At 57.4% G+C, this 22719-nt stretch overlaps 1 protein-coding gene across 1 annotated transcript in view; it reads right to left on the reverse strand.

Annotated features, from left to right (window-relative positions):
• LOC115301172 overlaps positions 1-11049 on the reverse strand; it is a 33068-nt gene extending 22019 nt beyond the window's left edge. Inside the window, exons 1-5 of the mRNA XM_029950860.1 lie at positions 11044-11049; positions 7867-7965; positions 7681-7794; positions 6107-6219; positions 1436-1593 (exon numbers count right to left, since the gene is read on the reverse strand). Coding sequence (XP_029806720.1) covers positions 1436-1593; positions 6107-6219; positions 7681-7794; positions 7867-7965; positions 11044-11049 — 490 coding nt within the window. The remainder of the gene's footprint in view (positions 1-1435; positions 1594-6106; positions 6220-7680; positions 7795-7866; positions 7966-11043) is intronic.
• Between the last annotated feature and the right edge of the window lie 11670 nt (positions 11050-22719).

Raw genomic sequence — 22719 nt, forward strand, 5'->3', positions numbered from 1 at the left:
GGGCGCCAAGCGGGAGGCTGGCATCTGGGCCCTGCAGGGACCCACCCAGGCTCCACGAACGTCTGGGGGACTTGTGTCCCACCAGCGAAGCCTCACTGCCCTTGCTCACCACCCCGGTGGGGACCCCGGGAGCACCTGATGCGAGGCACACGCTGGTCCTGACAGCGCCCTCTGGTCCCTCCATGAGACTTGGCTCCTGGCACCCCAGAACGCAAGGTGCCCTCAGCCGGGCTTCCCTTCTTCCCACCCACCTCGCTTGGCTGCCACATTGGGCATGTCTCAGCATGGGATCTCCCAGGGGGTCCGGCTGGACCCTATGGGCCTTAAGGCACAGCTGGTCTTTGCCCGCCAGGAGCCCTGGCCCCCGAGCACCCCCCCACCCCTGCCACGTCGATACGTCCTGAGTACATGAGGCACAGGTAAACAAATGATCCATTCTGGAGTGAGCCGTGTGGCTGTAATCCTCCGCCTTCTTCTCTATCGTTACGGATTGCCTTCAAATGGACCATTACGTTCCCATCTTATTGTGATTTCAGGGGTGAGGAAGGGGGCTCAGAGAACTCCCTCCAAAGCCACAGTGATTGGGGCGCCTGGGGGGCTCAGTCGGTTAAGTGTCCAACTTCCGCTCAGATCATGATCTCACAGTTCGTGGGTTCAAGCCCCGTGTCGGGCTCTGTGCTGACGGCTCAGAGCCTGGAGCTGCTTCAGACTCTGTGTCTCCCTCGCTCTCTGCCCCTCCCCTGCTCATGCTGTCTCTCTCTCTCTCTCTCACTCAAAAATAAATAAACGTTAAAAAAAATTTTTTTAAAGGCCACACTGTGATTAAAAGACATTGTCAAAGCCTCACGTGTGAGACCCCAGCGTTCACACAGGGGCTGACCCAGCACGGCTGCCGGGGACAAAGGCTTTCTCGCTACAGACAGACCCGATTTCCTGTCTCCACGTCCCCACGCCGGCCCTCGGGCTGGGCCTCAGAGACCAGAGAGGGCAAACGCGTCACTCTTCACTCCCCCCACATGCTTGGCAAAGCTTCTCTGAGGACATACTGTGTGCCTGGCCCGAGCTGCGGAGGGCCTACTGTGTGCCTGGCCCGAGCTGCGGAGGGCCTACTGTGTGCCTGGCCCGAGCTGCGGAGGGCCTACTGTGTGCCTGGCCCGAGACGTGGAGGGCCTACTGTGTGCCTGGCCCGAGCTGCCCCCCCCCCCCACTTACCATGTCTGGTCCACGCACCGCCCTGGGGTGGGCGGGCACGCATGCCGGCTCCAGGCCAGGGTCTTGGCCGCAGGCAGCTTGCAGACCCCCAGTCGCAGGCTTGGTGATGAAGACCCACTCTTGGTAGCGGCCCCCTCCCCGGCTTAAATGTGTGCCTTCGTGAGTAGAGACGTGTGTGCTGAAACTAGTGAAATTGTGGTGTCCAAGAGAGCAAGCAACTCACCCCGATCCAGGAAGGAGTGCAGGGGCACAGCGTGGGGCGTGGGGTGCCAGGCAGCCGCCGGGAAGGAAGGCTGGTCCAGGGCGGAGCTCCTCCGGGGGCCTCTCCTGCCTCTACGGTCTGGTTCTTCGGCCGACCCGGCCAGGCCACAGCTGGCGGGCCTGGGGGAGATGCAGAGAATTAGAACTGCGGTAGGGCTGGTGCTTCGGAGAAGCTCGGAAAGCCGTCGAGCCCGGTCTCACCTGCGGCGTGGCTTTCAGTGGAGGGAGCTCGTGGTGATGATCAATGGCAGGAAGAAGGTGCGAGAAGCCACGGGCCTAGGCAGTGGCCCCCCAGACCGGTCATGAGGCCTGGGGGCACTGCAGAGCCCAGGGCTCACAGGGACAGGCTGTGGCTGCCCCTCCCCCCCCCCCGGGGGGACATGACAAAGAGGCCTGGGGCTGAGGGGCAGGACGGACTCTGGCTGCGGCCACAGTGGCTCTGACCTCCCCCCACCATGGGAGGAGACGTCCGAGGATGTCTGGGGGAGGTGGTATATGCCAGGGGAGGCCTGTCCTGTGGGCGCTGGGGACTGGCTGGAAACTTGGAGGGGGTCCTGAGGGATAGGAGTGTTTGGAGCCAACAGAAGGCAGAAAGCAAGCAGGCGGAGGGCGGCAAGACGGCGGGCAGGGCCAGGGAAAGCAGGCGTGGGTTCGGCAGAGCAAAGCAAACTGCTAGGCAGACAACCAGACAAGCGAGGCCGAGCGGGTCCCGAGCCTGGTGATTTGGGGCACAAAGAGGGCAAGTGGGTCAGGCCAGGCGACAGAGCTCCAGGGGGGTCGCCGTGGCCCCAGGAAGAGCAGAGCAGACAGGCAAGCAGACAGAGACGGAGGCTGCCGAGCTCCCTGGAGGTTCCCAGCCACCTGTGCTTAGCGTGGGAAGGCACCCCCACCACCTCCACCAGCCAGCACCTCGGTGGCAAAGGGGCTGGACTTAGCCCCAGGGGGAGGAAGGCATCATGGAGGAGAAGGTCCAGCTCGAGGAGCCCAACTCAAGAGGGAGACCTGCGTGGCCAGAGCCCAAGAGGCACCCACATCGCGGCCCCCGTCCAGAGCTGCAGGGCGGGGGTCCAGGGCAGCCATCAGCACCCAGCGATGGGACAGGGGTGGGAGGCAGAGAGGGCAGGAGCGGGGCAGAGCCCTGAAGACCGGCAGGTTCAAGTCTCCTCCAGGGTTTAAAGTAAAGGTCACGGAGGCCAATGGCCAAAGGGAGGCAGACCAGGACCGCCCCTCCTGCCTGCCTTCTCCACGGAGCCGGAGGCCACCTGACACAGGGCGAGGCCGCCCTCAGCTGAAGCAACACCCCCCAGCCAGCACCCCCTGGGAGGCAGAGGCCATCAAGGGATTCGCTAAGGGATTCAGGGGCCAAGCCGGGGCCGGGCGTGGGCTCGCTCAGTAAGGATCAACTGTTGGATGACGGGATGGACGCCTGAGTGAATGAAGGGGTGAGACCAGAAAGGCCCAGCAGAAATGGGGCTGGGGGCAGGGCGGTGCCCACGCCCCCTCAGTGACGGAAACCCGGCCTCCACCCTTTTACCTGAAACTCCTAGGTTCCCAAATTCTCCCGCCTAGTGTCACGTAAGCATGGCGATTCCTTCATGGACTCACCTGTCCAAACAGACATCCCACATACTCTTACTGAACCCCACTTTGTGCCAGGCTGGAGCTAGGGCACCCAGAGGAGACATGGGCAGGCCTAGGGCACCCCCGGGGGGGAGAGGAGGGGGGGAGAGGAGGTAGCAGGGGAGAGGAGGTAGTGGAGAACAGAGGTGGGTAGGAAAAGCAGAAACACAGAAACTCAGAATCCTGTGGGGGGGGGGCGGGGGGGGCATCTCCTGGCCTCGTGCCTTCTCCGGTTTTCCACCTGGTGCAGCCCCATCTTCCTGGAATTCCAGACCCCTGGGATGGATTCACTGAGGGACACTGAGACCAGTAAGGTTCTGGGAGCCAGGGGGCTCACAGGAAGCCAGACTGGACCCAGGGGCCGGAAGAGTCGGGTGCAGGGGGTCCCGGGCGCACAGGCGGCAGAGCGCCGACCTGCTCGGGGACCGAGGAAACAAGGAGACAAGTTAAAAAGGGCCACCTCTGTGCTCAAGGGAGCAATTAGCTCGGTCCCCTCGGCTGGTGGCCTCAGGACAGCTTGACTGCCTCGTTCCAGAAACCCAAGCAGGCGCGGAGTTGGGGAGATGGTTTCATCATGTGCCAGGCACCCAGGGAACGAGTGGCAAGCCCCTAAGATCCCGGCGAATGCCTTCCGCCCCCCGCCCCGGTTCTCAGATGCCGGATATGAACTACCTGGGGTGTGAGGCTGAACCTCTGCTGGCTGGCACCCGAGAACGCGCCTGCGGGAATTTCCTGTTTCAAAGAAGCCCTCTGGGTCAGAACTGAGCAACTGCCGAGAGAGGGGCAGGTTCTGGTGGGACCCCTGTTTTCGGAGGGGTCTCCCAGTCCCCTGGTCCGGTGACGTCTGGGTCACCTGGACATCCTTCAGTGTGTGCGGAGTGACCGTGGGTGTGACAGCCTCGAAAAGAGGGCCTAATTCTGACCCATGAGGCCAGAGAATCTCTGGCCAACAGGTAACTGAGCCCCCTCCCAACCTTTTCTAAGCCCCCTAGTTCCAATCACCTCCCTTCTCCCTTCGGTTTTTGTCTTGTTTTTTTTCCCCTTTTGGCGGAAGGGAAGGTCTGGCTACAGTCTGAGGATGAAGAACCGGGAGTGATCTAATCTTGATTGATCTGCCTTCCGGTGACAAAGGCCAGGACTCGGGACACAGAAGGGCAAGTTTCAGGCTCGAGGGCATACCTGTTCTAAAGCCATCGATGGACTCTGGGCAGTTCACGTCAGGACAGAAGCGGGGTGCATTCCGGTGAGGCACAGGGCATGGGGGGAGCAGGAGATTCAGGGGGTTGTAAAAGCAGGGACTTAACTGCTTCTGATGCCGGACGGGAGCTATTAGGTCCCCTCTGTGTCCTTGGCCCACTGAGCAACCCTGACAAACGGCTGGCCCTCGGAAGCTCGGTCTCGGCAGTTATTTGGGAGCCAAATGTGAACCCCAAACCATACCATTCCAAGGGGGGGCCATCTATTTCCCAACCAGGATGGGGGCATTCCATGGGTGCTGGTTTGGGGATAATTCCACAGCTTCTGCACGTAGGACGTGGCACTTTTCCTACCACTTGGTAATGAAGTTTCTAATGCCCAGCGAGTCCTGAAACAGGCCAGGTGCGTGTGTTTCGGCAGGAAATGCGCACCCCTGGTCCCCGGCTTCTGAAGAAGGAAGCGCCTGGACCACTGGGACGTCTGTACGTCGTAGGGTTGAACAAAGGAACTTCCTGCAGAGTGGTCCTATCTGTGCAGCCCACAACTTTCACCCCCCGCCCAACGGGCCCCATGTCGGGACAGAGGCAGAGACGTAAATGAGGAGCAGGTGAAACCCGGGCTCCGGCACCAGAATTAGAAGCGTGGCCTGAGCCCTGGACGCCCCTGCCCACGGACGCCAGTTCGCCTCATTATGCTAATCAGTGTGTCTTTCCTTCCCAGACAAAGAAGGGTTCCTTGTGAGACGAATATTGGAATCCAACAGCTACCTCATTAATGTCTGCAGCCTCTTCTCTGACAAGGTCCGAGATTAGCCCTGTGTTCATTAAGGGAAAAGGGCAGAAAGTGAAATAAAACTAAAGACCAAAGACCGAGCTGGGGTGGGGGAGGGGAGGGCTCTTTCGGGGGCCATTCACTCCCTGAAAGACTTGGTGCACCTCGGGGATCTAATCACCAGCGGGGGGGGGGGCTGGGGCTGGTTTAACCAGGACGCAGGAGGTAAAGAGGTGAAACTTGACGGAAGGAATTAAAACCCCAAAATGGGGCAATTTGATTTGAAAGCTCCCTGGGATTTGTCACCGGGATAATCAATTTAAAACCTTTTTTCCTGTTTACTTTCTTTTTTAGCCCGACCGACCCAAGAGGAAAACTTTCTCCCGATGGGCTTTTGGTAGATTTTTCTATTTTCCAAACCTCCTTTCCCTACTTTTGTGTTCCGTGTCTTTTCTTATTGGGTTTTTTGGGGGGCTTTTGGTTGTTGGTTTGCTTTTTTGTTTTGTTTTGTTTTTTGTCTTTCTCTGCTACTCTCCCGCCACCCCACCCCTGTCCTCACTTCTTCCTTCCCATCCTGGTTCTCCCCGTGGGAACTTAACCTGTAAGAAAACTAACGGGGACTCCCAATTTTCTCATGACACTTCACTGGCCTATTTCAAGACCCTCAAACAGCGCCTGGTTCTTACCTACAATGCGTCTGACCTGAGCACCAGGGAAAAAGTCTTAACCCTATTCCATAAATGAGAAAAACGTGCCTTGGAAAGAACTGACGGACCCTGAGGCCTCAGCACAAGGCAGTGTCGCCAGGCCCCGAACCCGGCAAAGGTGTAGGAGGCAGGTTCCCAGAGATGGGAGTTCGCCACTGCGTCGGGGGCGACTCAGAACGAGGGAGGCCAGGAGCAGGGGACTCTGGGAAGCATCCGGAGAGGAGAGGTCAGCGAGTGTGAGCCAGAACCCAACGCCCCGGGAGGGAAAGAGTGAAAATGTGTCTGTGTGTCCGTGAGTTGGAAACGTGTCCAGAGTGAAGCGACAGAAAAGTCATTACCTGAGCGAGGCCCGTTCGACGGAGCAGAACAAGTCAGGAGGCAGTGGGCTGAAGAGGGAATTGGAGGTGAGGAAGAGGACAGCGAGTGTAGACAGGCTTTTCGAGAAGTTTGGCTGTGAAAGGAAAGAGACAGGCTGTAGTGGCTGGAAGGGGGGACGGGAGGGGCCTGCAGGGCTCCCGGCTGTGGAGAGAACCAAGTTAGGAATTCAGAGGGGAGAAGCAGTGGAGGGGGACAGGTCGGGGACAGGAGGGACCCGCCCAGAAGACACCTCTTCCTCTGCTGTCCAAGAGGCGACAGGGAGGCACACATGCCGTAGGGCCCCAACTGGAAGGCTTGATGGCCTCTGTTCCCTTTGGAGGTGGCAGGCCAGCCCCGGGTCGGGACAGGAAGTTGTGAGGTTCAAATGAATTGATGGTTGCAAAAGGCCTTTGCCAAGCGCAAAGGGAGGCATAAATGTTCGCTATAATTACTCTCTGGTAGCAGGAAGCTCAATTTTACAGCCCACTCAAATCTCACCGGGGCCTGGATTTGCACTGACCATAAATTATGCGTCCTTACATTGAGGACGTAAAACCCAGTAGTCAAAGCCCTGGCAGGCCCTGGAAGACAAAAGTTCCCTCCTAATAGCCTGGATTAACTCAAAGCAGCCCCCCACCCACGTCATTTGTCACCTTCCAAGTCACCCTTCCACCATCATTTGCCACATAATCCAATCAGCCCCTTTCAGAGGCCCGGGAACTATTGTCCACACCGAGCTGGGCTTCTCTAAAGCGCCAGGGCTGTTTTTGTCTTGTCCGGACAAAACTGGTTGGCTTGAAAGGGGACAAATGAAAGTACTGATCAATTGGGGACCCCAATTAGCTTCCAGAAGACTGTTTTCATCGTCTTTGGATCACATACCAGGCCCGGTGCGCTGGGCATATTGTCGGCGGCCCAGAAAATGTTTGTTGAATTAATTCTTTTATTTATCCCAGAATTTATTTATTGAGCGCAAACACACAGCACCTACTGGGTGCTGTTACGGCTGAGGGAGAAGAGGGCTGGGCATTGGCGCCGAGAGGGACTAACCCCCCGGGGGGGTTAAGTATCTAGCAATTTCCACAGCGATTTACAAAGCACTTTCATAGTGGTTACATCATTTGGTCTTCAAAAGCGCCCTGTGGGGTAGATGAAAGGGTGCTTGCTTCTTTCTTTTTTTTAATCCTGGTTTAGCCCATGAAAGGGACTGGGGCTTGGAGAAGTTAAGTGACTTGTTTAAGGTCACACCATCACTGAGAGGTGGCACCAGCACATGGCACCAGCAAGCGGGGCTCCCTGGGCAGCAGGGTTTTCAAGCAGGCTACCCCACTGCCCAGGGTGTCCTTGGACATAAAGGGCTCTTAGGAGAACTCCGGGCCAGCGGGCTAAGGGGCAGCCACAGTGTCACCCAGGGTTCAACTCTGACCCCTTCTCTTGCCAACAACGTGACAGAATACTTACACTCCTCCAGCCTCAGCGTCCCCACCGCCACTGTGAACGTGGCCTGTGCCACGAGAAGGGCACTGGGCTCCCTCACGTCCTCGTGCCCACCCACCTTTTGCAGATCACTCAAATCAATGCCGAATCCGTTCTCATCTGCAAGGAGGCTGGTTGTGTCACACGGACGTAGGACATGGGAGGGACACTCTCGGAGACCAGAGAAAGTGCTCTGGAAATGACCACATGCATGATTCGCATTCCTACTCGGGTCAGCCCAACGCCCATCTTGGCGGACCCCTACCTGGTGCAAAGGAGAGCCCCGTGGGGAGGGGCTGCCTGGAGCGCTGTGGGAGAACAAACGAGAAGCGTGAGGCGCAAGACGAGGGGGGAAGGGACTGACCTACCAGACGGTTCCAACAAACATTTGCCAGCCACCTCCTCTATGCCCGGCCTTGCCCGAGGCTGCTTTGTCTCATTGAATACTCACAACAACCCTGAGGGGTTACCCTCCTTGACCCATTCCCCCAGAAAGACTAGGGAGATCTCAGAGAGAGGTGGGGATGCCCTTGGCAGTTGAGTAGCATGGCGTCAGGGCTCATGCTCATTCCAGAAGCCCACCGCGGGCCTCGGAATATCTAGTGAGGCGCTGGTCGAGCCCTTGGCCCAGGTCCCCCTCCTGAGAAGTTCCCGAAGGGATCCTTCCATGCAGGAGGTCACAACACAACAACGGGGCTGCTGTGGGAGAAAGCCCCACGGCTCCTTGGGGGGAGAAACACTCCAGGTCGCCGGCACATTAACACAAGCAGAGACTTCTAGGAAATAGATAGTAACAAGGCATAAGCATAGCAAAGGTCAGAGGTTAACGGCCAGTGCCCCCTCACTAGGGCACTGGTTTGAGCATTTAGCCAAGAGGGAGAGCTGGCTGGTCGGTCCTGGTCCTCTTCATCCTTCGGCACCCTGGTCCCGAGGCGGCCGTGGGGGGTCTCTCTGGACGCTGCTTCCATCCAGGGGTCGGGTCTCCAAGTGCCCTCTGCAATTGACCAAAGATTAGTGGACCCACTTAAAAGCCTAAGTCTAGGTAGTCATTCAAATGTGAGTGAATTCATTACCACAGAAACTAATTAGTTAAAATTTAAAATGGGCTTTTCATTGCTCATGGGCCTCGGCGTGGCACACGAAGGGGCAGGGGGCTCTGCCCATCAGGTTGAGCCACGAAGGAGGACTGAGGTACCATCAGGCGGAGGTGAGCAGCAAGCACCTTGGCAGCAGCATGGCATCGAGAGGCGGTCCTCGAAGACGTGGAGGTGAACGGATGATGTCATCCCTGAAGAGACCCTATGGCACGGGAAGGGGCCCAGGTTAGAAACCATCTTGAAGACCTCTAATGGTCAGCGCTGGAACAGCAGAGAGAGGGAGGGGGCAGTCAGAGGAAGAGGGAGGGGACAGTGGGAAAGAAGGAGGAGGAGGAGGGAGGAGTTAGCGGGGAAGAGGGAGGGGAATGGAGGGAGGAGAAAGGGGAGGGAGGTGGAGGGAGGAGGAAATGGGAGAGAGAAAGTGGGGGGGTGAGGAGGGAGGAGGAAAACGCGAGGGGAGGGGGAAGAGGAGAAGTGGGAGGAGTAGAAAGGAAAGAACTGGAAAGGGGAGGAGGGAGAGAAGTGGGAGGGGGTAAGGAAGACTTGATTGACAGGGCACAAGTGTTAGCTGTGTGCGCATGCGCAAACTGAAGCCCGGTCTAGCGGGCCAAGAACCATTTGCAGGCACAGACCGCTAGGGGGCGCGCGGCCGGCACCCAGGGCTCAGAAGCACAGCCACCTGCGGCGCGCGCGCAGCAGCGCCTCCCGCGCCCCCGCAGCGCCTGGCCCGCAGCTGCCAGGGGCACAGCTGGCATAGAATGGGCGGGGGGAGGAGGAGCGCCCAACAGGTCTCAGTCTGGGGGAGGCCACAGCGCACGCCAGCACATCGCGCAGGGCCGCTGTGTCGCCGAAACACCACACCCGCCATCTCCTACCAGAATCCACCTGTGGACATGGAGCAGCACCCCCCCCCCAACACACGGCCAGGGGCCTTTCTGCACCCCCCGACTGTGGGGGTCACCCTGCACCAGAGGCGTAAGAGGCTATCAAGAAGGCACTCGCCATAGGGTCTTTCCGAAACACCATTCCACTTTCAATAAGTAAAAACACAGCAATCTTGGCTCTGACCTTCAGTAAATTCAATTAAACATAAATTAATTAAAATTATAAAGGCCCAGTTCTCGATACACCGTTTCACTCATTTGTGTGGTCTCTGGACACGTGATGCAAAAAGCCGTATTACTAAAAAATAATATAAAAGCAAAACCCCCTAAAATCATCCAGAGCACTACAGACCCCCCCCCCATCGCACCTCCCCTTCTTGGCGACAGCAAGAATTTCAAGACCCTGCACGATGGCACCTAATCAACAATTTTACGACCTCCTCATACTGCGCAAATAAGCCACACCTTCATAAGACCCCCAAAACCAAAACCAACCAAAATAAACTAATCTGTATCCACGCTCTTCTGCGACACCCTAAGTCACACAGCCCGCGCAAATCACGACATCTCTGCCCAGCGCGAATGCTACAGCTGCTCCCCAGTGCACCCCAAGATTTTAAAACACTCTCCCCTCAGGTAAACGAATCCAGAATTCTCCAGCAAATCCCGCGCTCGACCCCCTCCAGCAGAAGAACAAAGGCCACCTCCCCTCGCCACCCCGCCCCCCAAAATTCCGCAGTGCCGCCAGCGCCCTCTGGCGGCCAGCAAGAGAACCATCCAGAAACCTGCCACGTAGCAACCCGCTCGCGCCCCCCCCCCCAAGCCCGCCGGCCCTGAGTGAGGAGGGGGCGGCGTTGGGGGGGCTTGACAGGGACAAAGGAATGGCAAAAGACGACTTTATCAAAAGTCAAAAGCCCGCATGTCAGAATCTTCCAGCGACCATCACGCAATGCTAAAAAGACCCCCGACCCCCAATTCCCAACTCCCACCACCTAGACACCCCCCAACACGCCCCCTTTTCTGTATCTCGCTCTACCCTCTTGATCAGCCTCCCCCAGATTAAGGACACGGCCTTCTCTCCACCCAACCCACCCCCCTCTTCGGTTCTGCCAGTGCCCCCAGGGATCTGACCCTCCCCCCAGCCGCCTTCCCCACGGAACTGATCTAGGGGCTCCTGGCAGGTCAGCACTTGGGCGCCATATCTCTCCACTATTAGAGTGATTGATCGGGGGGAACCAGATGCTACCAGTTAGCAATTTTACTCCAAATTTTGACCGGAGTCTACTCCGCACTAAACCCGTGTGTTTGATCCGTAATCCCTTGCGGACGCGAACCTGTAGTCTTCACGCCCACAGACCCCCAAGAACCCGGCCGCAAATTAGGGGGGAACTATACCCGGGGGACTCTTCTCTTGACGTGCTCCCCCCACCCAACCCGTGGGGGCATGCAGGAGGCACCCACCGCCATATCGCCCACCCTCCGTGATTCTAAAGGTGGCTTCGGGCACAGAAAACCTGGGTTTTAGACCCGGGTGACGGCCGTATGCCGGATTCTGACACGGATCTGATCGGATTCCTCCCGCTTGCCTTCCTGTGAGCCCCGACCACCAGCCTGCCCCCAGGCTAAGGGGCTGGACGAGAACGGGGTCCTGACACGCCGCCCCAGGGGGGAAAAATGTGCCTCGAGATGTTGCTGCCCGACAGCACTGCATCGGCCGACCCTTGGGGACCAGGCGAGGTGGCCGCCTGCAGGACAGGGTCCCCGGGTCTGTCCTCGGCATGTCCAGGAGGACGGAGCCCGACCTCGAAGGGGTGTATCTTCGTTTTGCACATCCTTTCAGGCAAGGACGGCCAACCACTCACCGGGTGGGGAGACTCTCGTGTGGGCGCCCCGCTTCTCCCGGGGAGCTGCGGCCAAGGCCGGCGGGCCGAGGCGCGCTGCCTCCCAGCCTCCGCCGTCTGCGCTCAGGGCTGGCTGGGTGGGGTTTATATGGAGGCGCAGAAGGGGTGGTCTCTGACGTCAGCGCATTCTGCTGCAATGCGCTCATTTCTCCAAAAGTGATTGGCCGGAAAAATGAGCCCCCCAGATTCTATGACAAATTGCTCTAGCCGCACCCAGATTGCAGCAAAGAAGGGAGGAAAAAATTCTGCCGCAGTGCCCCTCGCCGCCATGACCAACACCCTGCGTGCGCTGGCGCTTTCTCCCTAGCCAGCCCCGCTCCCGAGCCGGGCGGTGTGTCGCCAGGGCTCGCTGGGCGCCAGGGACCAGGGGCGGCTCTCATCGGGCCGAGGGTAAAATGGGGCGCTGGGGGCAGCAGGTCCCACACCTGACTATTTCGGAACCGCTATCAGAGAATGCGGCTTAGGGAAAGAAAACGATGCTTTCTGCGTATTGTCCTGGAACCTAAAACGCCCGGAGCGAGATCACCGCTACCCAAGTGGAAGTCGGCGGCAGGCACCCCCCTGTAGCCCACCCGTCTATTTCTGATTGGCTGTCTTTGACATGGACGACGGCAAAGCATCTCGGAGGGGGGGGGGGGAGACGCGGGTTTTGGGTCCCGGGCTCTGCCGCTTCCAACCTGCGTGTGAGACTCCGCCAATGTCCCCTCTGCCGGGGAGGGGGGGTCCGTTTCCCACACGTTCACAAGAGGGTACCCCCTAACCGGGGGCGTAAGAATAATTTAGACAGGAGCCGTGTCCTCCAGGGAAACTACTTTCCGAGGAGGACTGTGTCCCGCTCGGAGACGCATGGGGTGCCCCCACAAAGTGAGGTGACTGCCCCCCACAAGCACACTTTGAGAAGTCCCCCCCCCCACGCCGCCCCGGGGAAACAGGCAGCGACACATGTTGCGGCAGAACATAGCTTGCGCGGCCTCGTGCTCCGGGACTTGGCACATGAGATTTAGTCCGTAACAGGTGGCGCCTTCGGCAGCTCTGCCGGGCACTGAGTGGCACGGCGGGCAGGGCCGTCAGTCAAATGTCCTCTCGAAAAGGTCAAAATGCTGTTGAAAGGGACTAAGGATCTATCTTAGGGTGACAGGTGGGTGGCAGCCGGGAGGGCAAGGATGAAGCGCCTAGTGACAGAAGAGGGGTGAGGATGAGTGATGGGTCCCAAAGGGGAAAGGCAGAGGGGCCCTGCGGGGACTATCAAGTTAGAGCCGCTCCCCCGCGCTTCCTGGGGGGTTTCAAAGCTGCCCCCCGCCCCCATGCCCGGCGATCCTGCGAGGTGGCTTTGACACAGGACGCTCCGGGGCTGACCAGAAGGGACAGAGCTATTTGCAAGCCCACGCGCAGTGACAGGGAGGTGAAAGTGGACCACCAGGTCACGCGAGGCACCGAGCCTTGGGCGGGGGGCTCGTGTTTAGATGAAGCTGTTGGGGAGACGAAGCTAAAGTGGGCTTTGGAGAGCATGGCGGGGAGCCCCCCGAAAGTGTCGGATAATGGGAGGGAGGCAGAGAACACCCAATTTACAGCCTGGGGACCATGCAAGGAGCCCCAGAGACTAGAGTCCCCCAGCAGGACTCGCGACACAGGAAGGCCTGCACCAGCCGCAGACGTCAAGAAGCCTTCAAAAAATCATGGCTCCGAACATCCTTGTCAACAGGAGAACGTTTATTAGCCTCGGTATTAATAGCTAGGAAACAGCCGGAGCTGGCCGCGACCAATCAGCGTCCAGGAGCCCCTGTCGTCAGGCCTGCGCAGCCAATCAGACGCCGACAGGCCCGGTTGCTAGCCTCTCGGGGGCAGAGGCGAGGGGTGCGCATTGTCGCGGGGGCCCCCCCGCTGCCCCACCGCGCGTGGGAGGCCTGCGTGGGAGACCGGGCGGCCACCAGGGAGCGTCAGTAGCCACGCATCCCGGGCCTCTGGAGGCTGTCATAGAGATAGTGCCTCCTGGCGTCAGCCTGGCGGCCGCAAAAGGACAAGAGCGGATGCTCCAGGAGGAGCCCCCGGCCTCGCTTGGGTGCCCCTAGGAGGCCCTGGAAGGAGAAAGCCCAGCCAGCCAATGTGCACCTCTCTGCTCAGGCCCGGCGCCCACGAGGAGAGTTGGGCCTCTCTGCTTTTTTTTTCTGGGCTCTCTGGCTCCAAAGCCCTGTGCTCCAAGTTTAACAGTAAAGCCCACTCCTCTTTTTCAGGGTCTCACTGACAGGCCAAGGTAAAAGGACCCTGGAAATTATGTGTTTCCGACCAAAGCGCCCGGGGGGAGGGGGTGTTGAATCCCCACTCTGCTCCCTCCTAACTGGGAGGCTGAGGTCCAGGCCCTTCTTCTCTCTGGGCCCCTATTTCCTCATCTGGAAAAAGGAAAGAGTTGGACAAGATGGTCCCCAAGGAGCCTTCCAGTCCTGCTTTGCTTGATTTGAATGTATACATCAGGCGAGTCAAATGTCTTCCAGAACATTCTGCATGACAGTAATTAGTATCAGGTGTATCCTGCAGGCCATGTGGTTACTTCATCATTCTGCTTTTCTTTCCATTGTATTTTATTTTAAACAGAACACCATGGCAACATGTTTATCCTTCTGGCTTCCTAAAAGAAAGAAAGAGAGAAGGAAAAAGATAGGAAAAAAAAAAAAAAGCAAAGAGAGAAAGAAAACACGGCTGTAAACGAATCTCTACTGAGCATGGTTTTAACCACAATAAAAAAAGATATCCATATGTTTAAATGTTTTTGTTGGCTTTTCTGGAGCTCCGAACCTACCTTTTTAAATATTTATTGGTCCAAAGCAGTGGAAGAAATAACGGGAAAGAGCCAAATCTATGGTAGTATTTGGATCCAAACTGTTTCTCAATCTGAGCAACGTCGTGCCTGCTTTCCTTGCTCAAAAAAGGACATTTGAGGGCTCGGATTGAGATCAATAGGACCAAACAGACAAGGGAATCCAGGTATGAGGAATGACTCGTTTTTTCTGTGCACGCTGAAACCCAGCTCTCTAGGAGCCCTGGAGGAGAGCCAGCGTTCCAGACGCACGGCTTAGCCTCTTGCCTTTATTTATTTATTTTTTTACATAGATCTAATTCAAAGCACACATTTTCTTCTTTTTTTTGAAATTCATACTTGGGAACCCTCAAAAGCTGTGTGCGCAGTCTCCTATCCGCATGCACATACTTGTGGGCAAGTGTACAAATGTCCTAAGATTTGGCCAGGAGATGAAGACAGGGTCCTCCTACATCAGTCTCCCAGCCACGGGTAAATGCACTCTCTTCCCCAAAACCACACTGCAAGCCTTTTTAGGACGGTGTCCCCTGAGCCGCTGTGCCTCTGAGCAGATTTTCCCAGTCTTCCAGGTACCCCTAAAATGGTAGGGTTCCCCAGAAAGCTCTTGGGGTTCCTTCTGCACCTCCCACAAGTGGCTGCAATGAGGCTGGGCCTTCCTAACCTCTGGTACCAGTGCCGGCCGCTGGTGACTCCAAGCCCCCCAAGTCACACATCTCTGAACCCCTCTTCCGTTTCTCCCGTAGATCCTCAGCCAAAGTCTGAGAAGCAACAGGGCACCCAGAGGGACTTCCCACGAAGTGACTCCGGGGTGAGGGAGCCTGGGTGTAGTCAGGTACAACCCCTCTGCCCCCTCTAAGGTGAGACATCGGACGTCAAGCTGGCAAGGATTTGGGAGAACTTCCCAAATAAACAAGAGTCCCGTATTCCGGGGGTCCTGGAATTGACACTGGCCCTTCTAGAATGCACACTGACCTGTTGCTCTGATGCTAACAACCCATCAGGGAGTTTAAAGTGGGCTCTGACTCCCAACGTGGGGCTCGAACCCCCAACTCTGAGATCAGGCGTCGCATACTCTACCAACTGAGCCAGCCAGCCAGCCAGGTGTCCCTCTTGGGAACTTGATTTTACCTTAAAAATAGTCTTCCCTCTTTAGCATTTAAGGACTTGCACAAGGAGCTCACTTTTCATCGCTGGTCACTCATCCAAACACGATTCATACCCACGTCGCCTGCGATTTGGCTGCTTGGGGGGGTCTCTGCCAGATGTCGTGATTCTGGGGGTGGGGCGTGGGGAGCGGAGGACTGTGGCCGTCTGTGCGCACGTGGGCTTCTATCCAGGACGCCCTGACTCCCTGGAACCTGAGTTCTGGGTGCAGCCTCGATCTTTGCACAGAGGAGTTTGTCAAATTGTAGATATTAAAAGACAAATAAAAGTCAGTGCCTTTTGCAAAAGGCCAAGGATAAAGCTCACTTCCCGGTAGACTCCTGGGCTTCGAGGCAGCTCATGTATGTGTTTTGCTCTGGGGATTTATGGTATGCGGGAGAGAGGGCGGACACTGTTCTTTACTAGTACTTTCCATGACTAGAGCCAATGAAAAAGACCAGGAAGCTGATAGCTCCAAATTACCCCTAAATATCCTCCCAAAACCGTTAGTTGTTCTGGGTGAATAGGTTCTGAGTGATTTTTATTCTACTTTTGTGGATTTCTCGACTATATGCATTGAGTCTATAGTGTGCATTTTTTTGAAAAGTCTATAATGTGCATTTTTTTTAAAACGCAGCAGTGCAAGATGACTGACCATTAGAGTTCTTCCTTAGGGACCTGAAATATGAAATTTTTTTCTAAAATAAATAAAAATCAAGAGACTCAGGACACAGTCCCTGGACAGAGGCCGTCAAACACGGGGTGTGCGGAGGGCCTGGGTGGTGCCGTCCAGACTCTTGACTTCGGCTCAGGTCGTGATCTCATAGTTCATGAGTTCAAGCCCCGCGCTGGGCTCTGTGCTGATGGTGCAGAGCCTGCTGGGGGTTCTCTCTCCGGCCCTCTCTCTACCACTGCCCCGCTTGTGCGCATGCAGGCATTCTCTTGCACTCTCTTTCTCTCTCAAAATAAATAAATAAATATCAGTTTTTAAAAATGGGGCAGGCTTGGAAAGCCTGGGACAGCCCCACAGCCACATGCAACTTCTGGAAGGGCCTTCCTGAAGCTGCACAAGAGATAAAAAAATTCTGAGCTGGTAACAGCAAAAAAAAAAAAAAAAAAAAAGTGACCTTCAAACGGTTCCATTTGGACAGGAGGGGCCTAGAGAAATCCATTCACCGGGGGACGAGGCTGGCGGAGAATCGGATCTCGGTGACTCGGGCCACCACCGTGGCTTGGATTTCAGAAGTCACATCCCAGACAGGAGGAAAAGGTGGCCACGTTGGCTGCCCCGCCCCCACGCGGCCCCCCTGGCCCTGGGCGTGGGCCAGCCCCCGGATTCAGGCAAGGGGTTTTCTTGGCCTCGATCCATGGAAATATTTCCTTCATGGAGCAAAGAACTGCTTCATTCAACGGCCTGCGGCTAGGGAGGGGGCCGGCGGCCCGAGTGTTGACAGAACCACGAAGGCCTGGGGGAGGGGCCCCGAGCAGAGAACATATTCCAGGTAGAACAGGACTGGAAAGTTGGCTTTTTTTTTTTATTTAAACTTAAAGATTACTGATAGTTGAAAAACGACCACCCCACCCAAGGGGCTCCGAGAGAAGACATTTGTCCTAGATTTCAGGGACGACTAGAGCAAGACCGTCTTCCTAACGGCAGAGGGAAGGGGCCAGTTCCGGGCATGCTTTCAATTTAAACATTCAAGGCCTCCATCCTTCCAGGGAGCACAGCCGGCCTCCCTGGGCCAAGCCTGGTGAGAGCTGGGGCCCGGCCTCGCCCTGAAGCCACCGGCTCACAGCTGCGAGTCAAAGGGCCTCCAGGAGACGGTGCAGTTAGGGGCCCTGCGCACACGGGGGCCGTGGGCCGGGGTCCCAGGGGCACACAGCCATCCCTCGATGACCCCAGGATGTCCACATCACAGCTGCACCCCGGGAGGGCACCAGCAAACATAGGAGCCCCCTGCCCCTAGCTTTCACCAAACCGCCAGAAGGAAGCCTGTCCACGTGACTCCTACCCGGCCGGCTTGGGGGGGGGGGGGGACGAGGGGCGTCCTCACCATGATGTGGGATGATGCATCCCGCTGTTCCGCACCATCCTGGGGGTGAAAGGAGATGAGAGGCCTGTGGCAGGCAGAGCCTGGCATGCAGGCAGCGGCCACTCTGGTGCTACCTGAAACCAGGGGATGGTGGCCCTGTGGTCACAGGAAGGACCGTCAGCTTTCTTTCTCAGCCCCGCGGGACACCTGCAGTCTCACCAGGTGGTTGAGGGCTTGGGGCCTGAGATCAGACCCCGGGGGCCAAGTCGACTTGCTGCCCGGGAAGCCTGGGGTTAGTTCAACCTCCTGAGCCTCATTTTCAAGATCTGTAGAATGGGGATAAAATGCCTCCCTCCTTTGGGTGGTAAGGTTAAACAGGGAGGAAAAAATGGTCTGTATGCCCCGTGTGTCCCCAGCTACAGGACATGAGGAGCGCACAGAAATCTTCTTGGGGGTTTTTGTTGTTATTTGCATTTACTTTGTAGGAAGCGCACATTTATTTTGTAACTTAAACAAATAAGTGAAGGCAGACAGTCTCTTCTTTGCTGTCCTGCCCACGGCTCCCTTCCAGTGTGTTCAATAAACTTCTATCTCATTTAAAAATAATAATAATTAAATTAAATTAAAAATAAAATTCAAAAAATTAAATCCTCGGCACCTGGGTGGCTCAGTCAGTTAAGTGTCCAACTCTCAATTTCGGATCAGGTCATGATCTCTTGGTTCTCGAGTTGGAACCTTGCATGAGGCTCTGCGCTGATGGGGCGGAGCCTGCGTGGCAAGCGCTCTCTCTCCCTCTCTCCCTGCCCCTCCCCAGCGGGATCTTCCTCCCTCTCTCTCCTCCCTCTCTCTCGCTCAAAAAATAAACTAAAAAAAAAAAGTAAACCCAGTTAAACTGCTAGGCCGATGAGCAAAGGTCTGTGCTGTGTGCACTGGGCCGTCCTACCACAGGCACGTAGGAACCCTTCTCTATGGACAGGACAGCCTTGAACACTGTTCTCTCCCTAATGAGAGGTTGGTGGCTGAACCCTCCAGTCTGGGGCTGGGCTCAATCGGCCAGAAAGAAAAGAGAACAAATCTCTCCACTTACACAGTCTACGATGAGCTGTGCAGGCTCTCTGTGGCCCCGGCTGGCCCCCAGGCACAACCACCTGGACCAGCACCCTCCACCCCCATACCTCACAGCTCAAGAGCGAACTTCCTCCTGGGTATGACCTCCCCATCTCAAAGTCCGGGATCTGAGATGCAGTTTGCAAGCTCGGGGGTCTTCCAGATACCAAAAAAATGTTCCCAGAACACTTGTCCAGCCTCCTTCAGCTCTTCGGGGCTGGTCCTCTATCCCGCCTTGGGACACTCGCAGGCAGGGCCGTCTGGCATGGTGGGTGAGGACACAGGCTCTGACATCAGACCAGGGTTCATACTCCGATACCACCCCTTCCTAGCAGCTTGGCCCTGCGTGAGTCGCTTAGGCTTCTCTGTGTCTCAGTTTCCTCATCTGTAAAATGGGGACAAGACTAGGACCTGCCTTCCAAGGAGCACCTTGCAGACTATGAAATCCCTGCCACAGCCTCCTGGGCCAGAAGGCCCCGCTCTGGGCCTGACAGGGGACAGTTGTGAGCCTCTCCATCCCAGCGGTCCCAGGGCAGGCGCAGTGGCAAAAACTCTGTGGGCAATGAGGCGCTGTCCACGCCAGCGCCTGCGGCACGTCCTTTCTAGAGCCAGAATGGAGACACATCTTGCAGCCCTAGCCCCCACTGAAGAGCTTCGTTTACTGCCGCCCCCCATGGGGGTCACTTCAGCACCAGGGGTGCCGGGGGGTGACTGCCAGGCACTGAGGGGCACTTCAGAGCAGCACAGGTCACCACGGGCCTTGGTGTCTCTCCCCCACCCCCCTTCCCCCAACTTGCTCAGGCCTGTGCTCTGACAACACTTTGCCCTCTGAGACACGGCTCAAACGTTCAACATACCCTTTAGGTGTTTGCGGAAAGGATGAGCTTCAAGGCGCCTGTCTTTAGGTAAACGGAGTTGCCCTTGCACTTTTGATGATAAAGAAAAGCAAACAAAGGCCACCTTTCAAAGAGCTGCTCCCACCGGCTCTCGGCCCACACCTCTGCTCCGGGGGCCGCTGGGGGTGGAGGGCTGGGGGAGGCGCCCTTTGAGGAGGGTCCCGCCCACATCACCCCACCGAGCCTCCCGTTTTCCCGTCTGCAAAAAATATGAAAATCGATACTCAGGCCACAGGTTTGCTCTGAACACAGAGCAAGATAGACTAACAGACTAGGAAAAACAAAAGGCCTTCCACATGATCTGGAGGGTCCTGAGGGTCGAAGTCCGCAGCTGGGGTGGCGGAGGCGCCCCCGGCCAGTCACCAAGCAGGTGGCACCCGGGCGGCTGGGCCAGGCAGCCACGCTCGCGGCCGCCCGCCCCCAGAGACCCCAGCTGAGGGGCTGCATCTTTCGTCTGAGTTTTTATCCACTTTAAAAGACAATTCCAGAGAGTTGTATTTTGTGTATTTTGTTCACTCAGTTCTGGAAACGCCGGGTGCCTCAGGCTGGTGCTGCCTTAGCCCCTGGGGAGAAAATGACAGGCGATGGGACAGGCTCTCCTCCGGCAGAAGCTCAGGGGGTTGGGCTGCACACCTACTGTGTGCCAGGCTCGCCTCTGGCTGCTCCTGCCTGGGCCTCAGGCAGACCGTGTGCTCGGCCCAGGCCCCCGGATAAGCGAGCCATTCTGCCCTCCCCAGGAAGGAGGACACGGCAAATAGACAACCGTCACTTCACGAGAAGAGAGGGAGCCGGGTGGGGGCTGGGATGGGTCTGAGAACCTGGCACCTCTCGCCCCAGGCTGAGGATCAGGAATTCTAGGCCCGCGCTTTCCCAACAGTCTGGCCTTATGTACATTTCCCAGAAATTCTTACTGTTTACTCTGAGGGGCCTCCCCAAGGCAGAAGCCGTTCAGACCCTGCTTTCAGCTGGAAGTCACTTTCTGGCTGGCTCAGGGCGGAGACATCTCAGAGCATGGAACGTATGGCCACGTGGCCGCCCCGGAGATCCAAGCAAAACTGTCTGGCTGCCCAGCCCAAGCCGCCCCTGAAAGGCCTCAGTGCGCACCCCAGCCCGGGCCCCGGGGGCTCATCCAGGGCCCTCACGCTCGCCCTGAGCGGCCAGCAAGGGCCTTCAGTTGGAGGACTCTCAGTGGGCCTGGGCTGACGGGGTCAGGAAGTGGCCGGGGGACTGTAGATAAGCTGTCTCTCCCATCAGGCTAGAAAGGAAGCCGAGATAAGGGGAGGGAGCAGGGGGTCAAGGCCAGCAGGCACTCAGTGGCAAGCCCACTCCAAGCCCCGGCTCTGGGGGAGGTTCCTCTAGGGAAAGAGTACGTCCCCAGGGAACTTGCAGGCTGCTCTCTGCCCTGTCCCTGGGTTCTGTCTGGCGGATGGCTGCGGTGACCAGCAAGGGGCCGAGACCCTGGCTCTGACTCCTAGGAGAAGCCTTCTCTGCCAGCATCCCAGGCACCACAGTCTCGGGGGGCTCACGAAGCCCAAGAGTCGTGCTCACTGGACTGCGCAGGCTCAAAACACACAACCCCAAATGAGTAAGGCAGCAGAAACAGCAGGCGCTCAGGAGCCTGACGGGTGTGCCGCCCCTGTGCATGCGGCATATCCCACCGGCGGTGACACCAGTGCTGGGAGAAACGGGGCTCACACACCCTAACGGGGGAGGCCCCCTGGGCACCAGGGAGAGGGGCCACGGGAGCCAGCGCCTGGTCACTCCGGGCCTCCCTGGGGTCCTTGCACCTTCTGTGGATTAAGAACAGGATTTGGGGTCCAGGAAGGCAGCCCAAAAGAGGGAGTCTGTTGCCCAAGAAACGGTGAAGGTTTGTGTTGAACCAGAAGACCCGAAGCAGCCATTTGGGGAACCCCCCCCCCACCCCCAGGCTCACAGCGGGAGCTCGGGCAAAGGCGGGCTGGGCCCTTGGCAGAAGTCATCCACAGGTTCCCGTATGTTAAGGGCAAAGCTGTGCCTGCTTTGGGAACCTCAGTGGAAGGCAGCGTGTGGCGGAAGCAAGATATGAGGGACTTTAACATCTGCTCTGGGAGCCCCCGAATCAAATCAACACGCCCCCCGGCCAAGGCTGCGTGCCCAGCAGGCTGGGATGGGGTCTCTGAACCAAGGATCTGGGATCAGGCTGCCTGGCGGCCCTAGAAGTCCGTGCCGCGCTGAGACCAGCAGAGCTGTGCTCCCCTTGACTGAGATTTCACACGTGAACCCATGTCCCCTCTAAATAAAGTGAAAAAAAACAAAAAAAAATCCCCCAAACCATCTCATCCCTCCCAACTCTGGGCCAAGATTTACTCCCCCCCAGCAAGACTGAGCACTGAAGCTGCCTTTGCTTTATGTCCTCGCTTAGCCAAGTTCAGTTTGTGACTATCCAGCCCCCTCACCCCTAACCTGCACCTGGGGCGGGGGCGGGGGAGGGGGCCAGCAAGCTTTGCGACCCAGCGCCCTGCGTCACCCCTGCAGAAAACAAAGAAGGGTAACGTTTGATTCAAACCACGTCAAACTGCCCCCGCGGGACTTCTCTGGTTTGTTTCTTCAGATCTACATTCTTCTATTAAACTGTTGGGAGAATCCCCATGAACAGGCCACCGCCACCCCACCACGCACAGCTCCGCATCGACTTCACGCGGCGTCTGCGGCCCACGGGGGCGCGGCTTCTCCAGCGGGCATTCTGGCCGCGCAGACCCAACATTTAACAGCACAGGAGCCTCGGCCCGGCCATTCCCTCTGGAAGCGATTCCCCAGAAACGAGCGAGCAAGGGTGCAAAGTGCAGAACAACGGACGTGTCCGGCGTGGCGCGGCCAGTCGGCAAAGGGACAATACGGCTCCCCTGCGCTTACTCTGCCCCTTAGCTCACTTAGTCCGCACCACAGAACTCTGTGCTTTATCGCACCTGTTTACAGTGGAGGCAACAGGCACAGAGGTAACGGCCGGTGAGAAGCAGACCTTGGGTTTGCACCAGGAGGCACTTCTTTCCCCTCTGTACGGCGTTCCCCATTTCTCCCCAGCCTCTTGCCCGTTGGGAGGGCACGGAACAGGCAAAGAAAGGGTCAGGACGTGGAGCTGAGATCTTGGTCACACGAGTGACAGAGAACTCCGAGGAAGTTGGGGCATGACCTGGGCACAGACTCCTTCCCAGTCTGCGAGTTATGGATCATGGCCCCTGCAGATGTGATAAGACCCATATGTCCCC

Source organism: Suricata suricatta, chromosome 9 (genome assembly GCF_006229205.1).
Source record: "Suricata suricatta isolate VVHF042 chromosome 9, meerkat_22Aug2017_6uvM2_HiC, whole genome shotgun sequence".
Taxonomy (NCBI): domain Eukaryota; kingdom Metazoa; phylum Chordata; class Mammalia; order Carnivora; family Herpestidae; genus Suricata; species Suricata suricatta.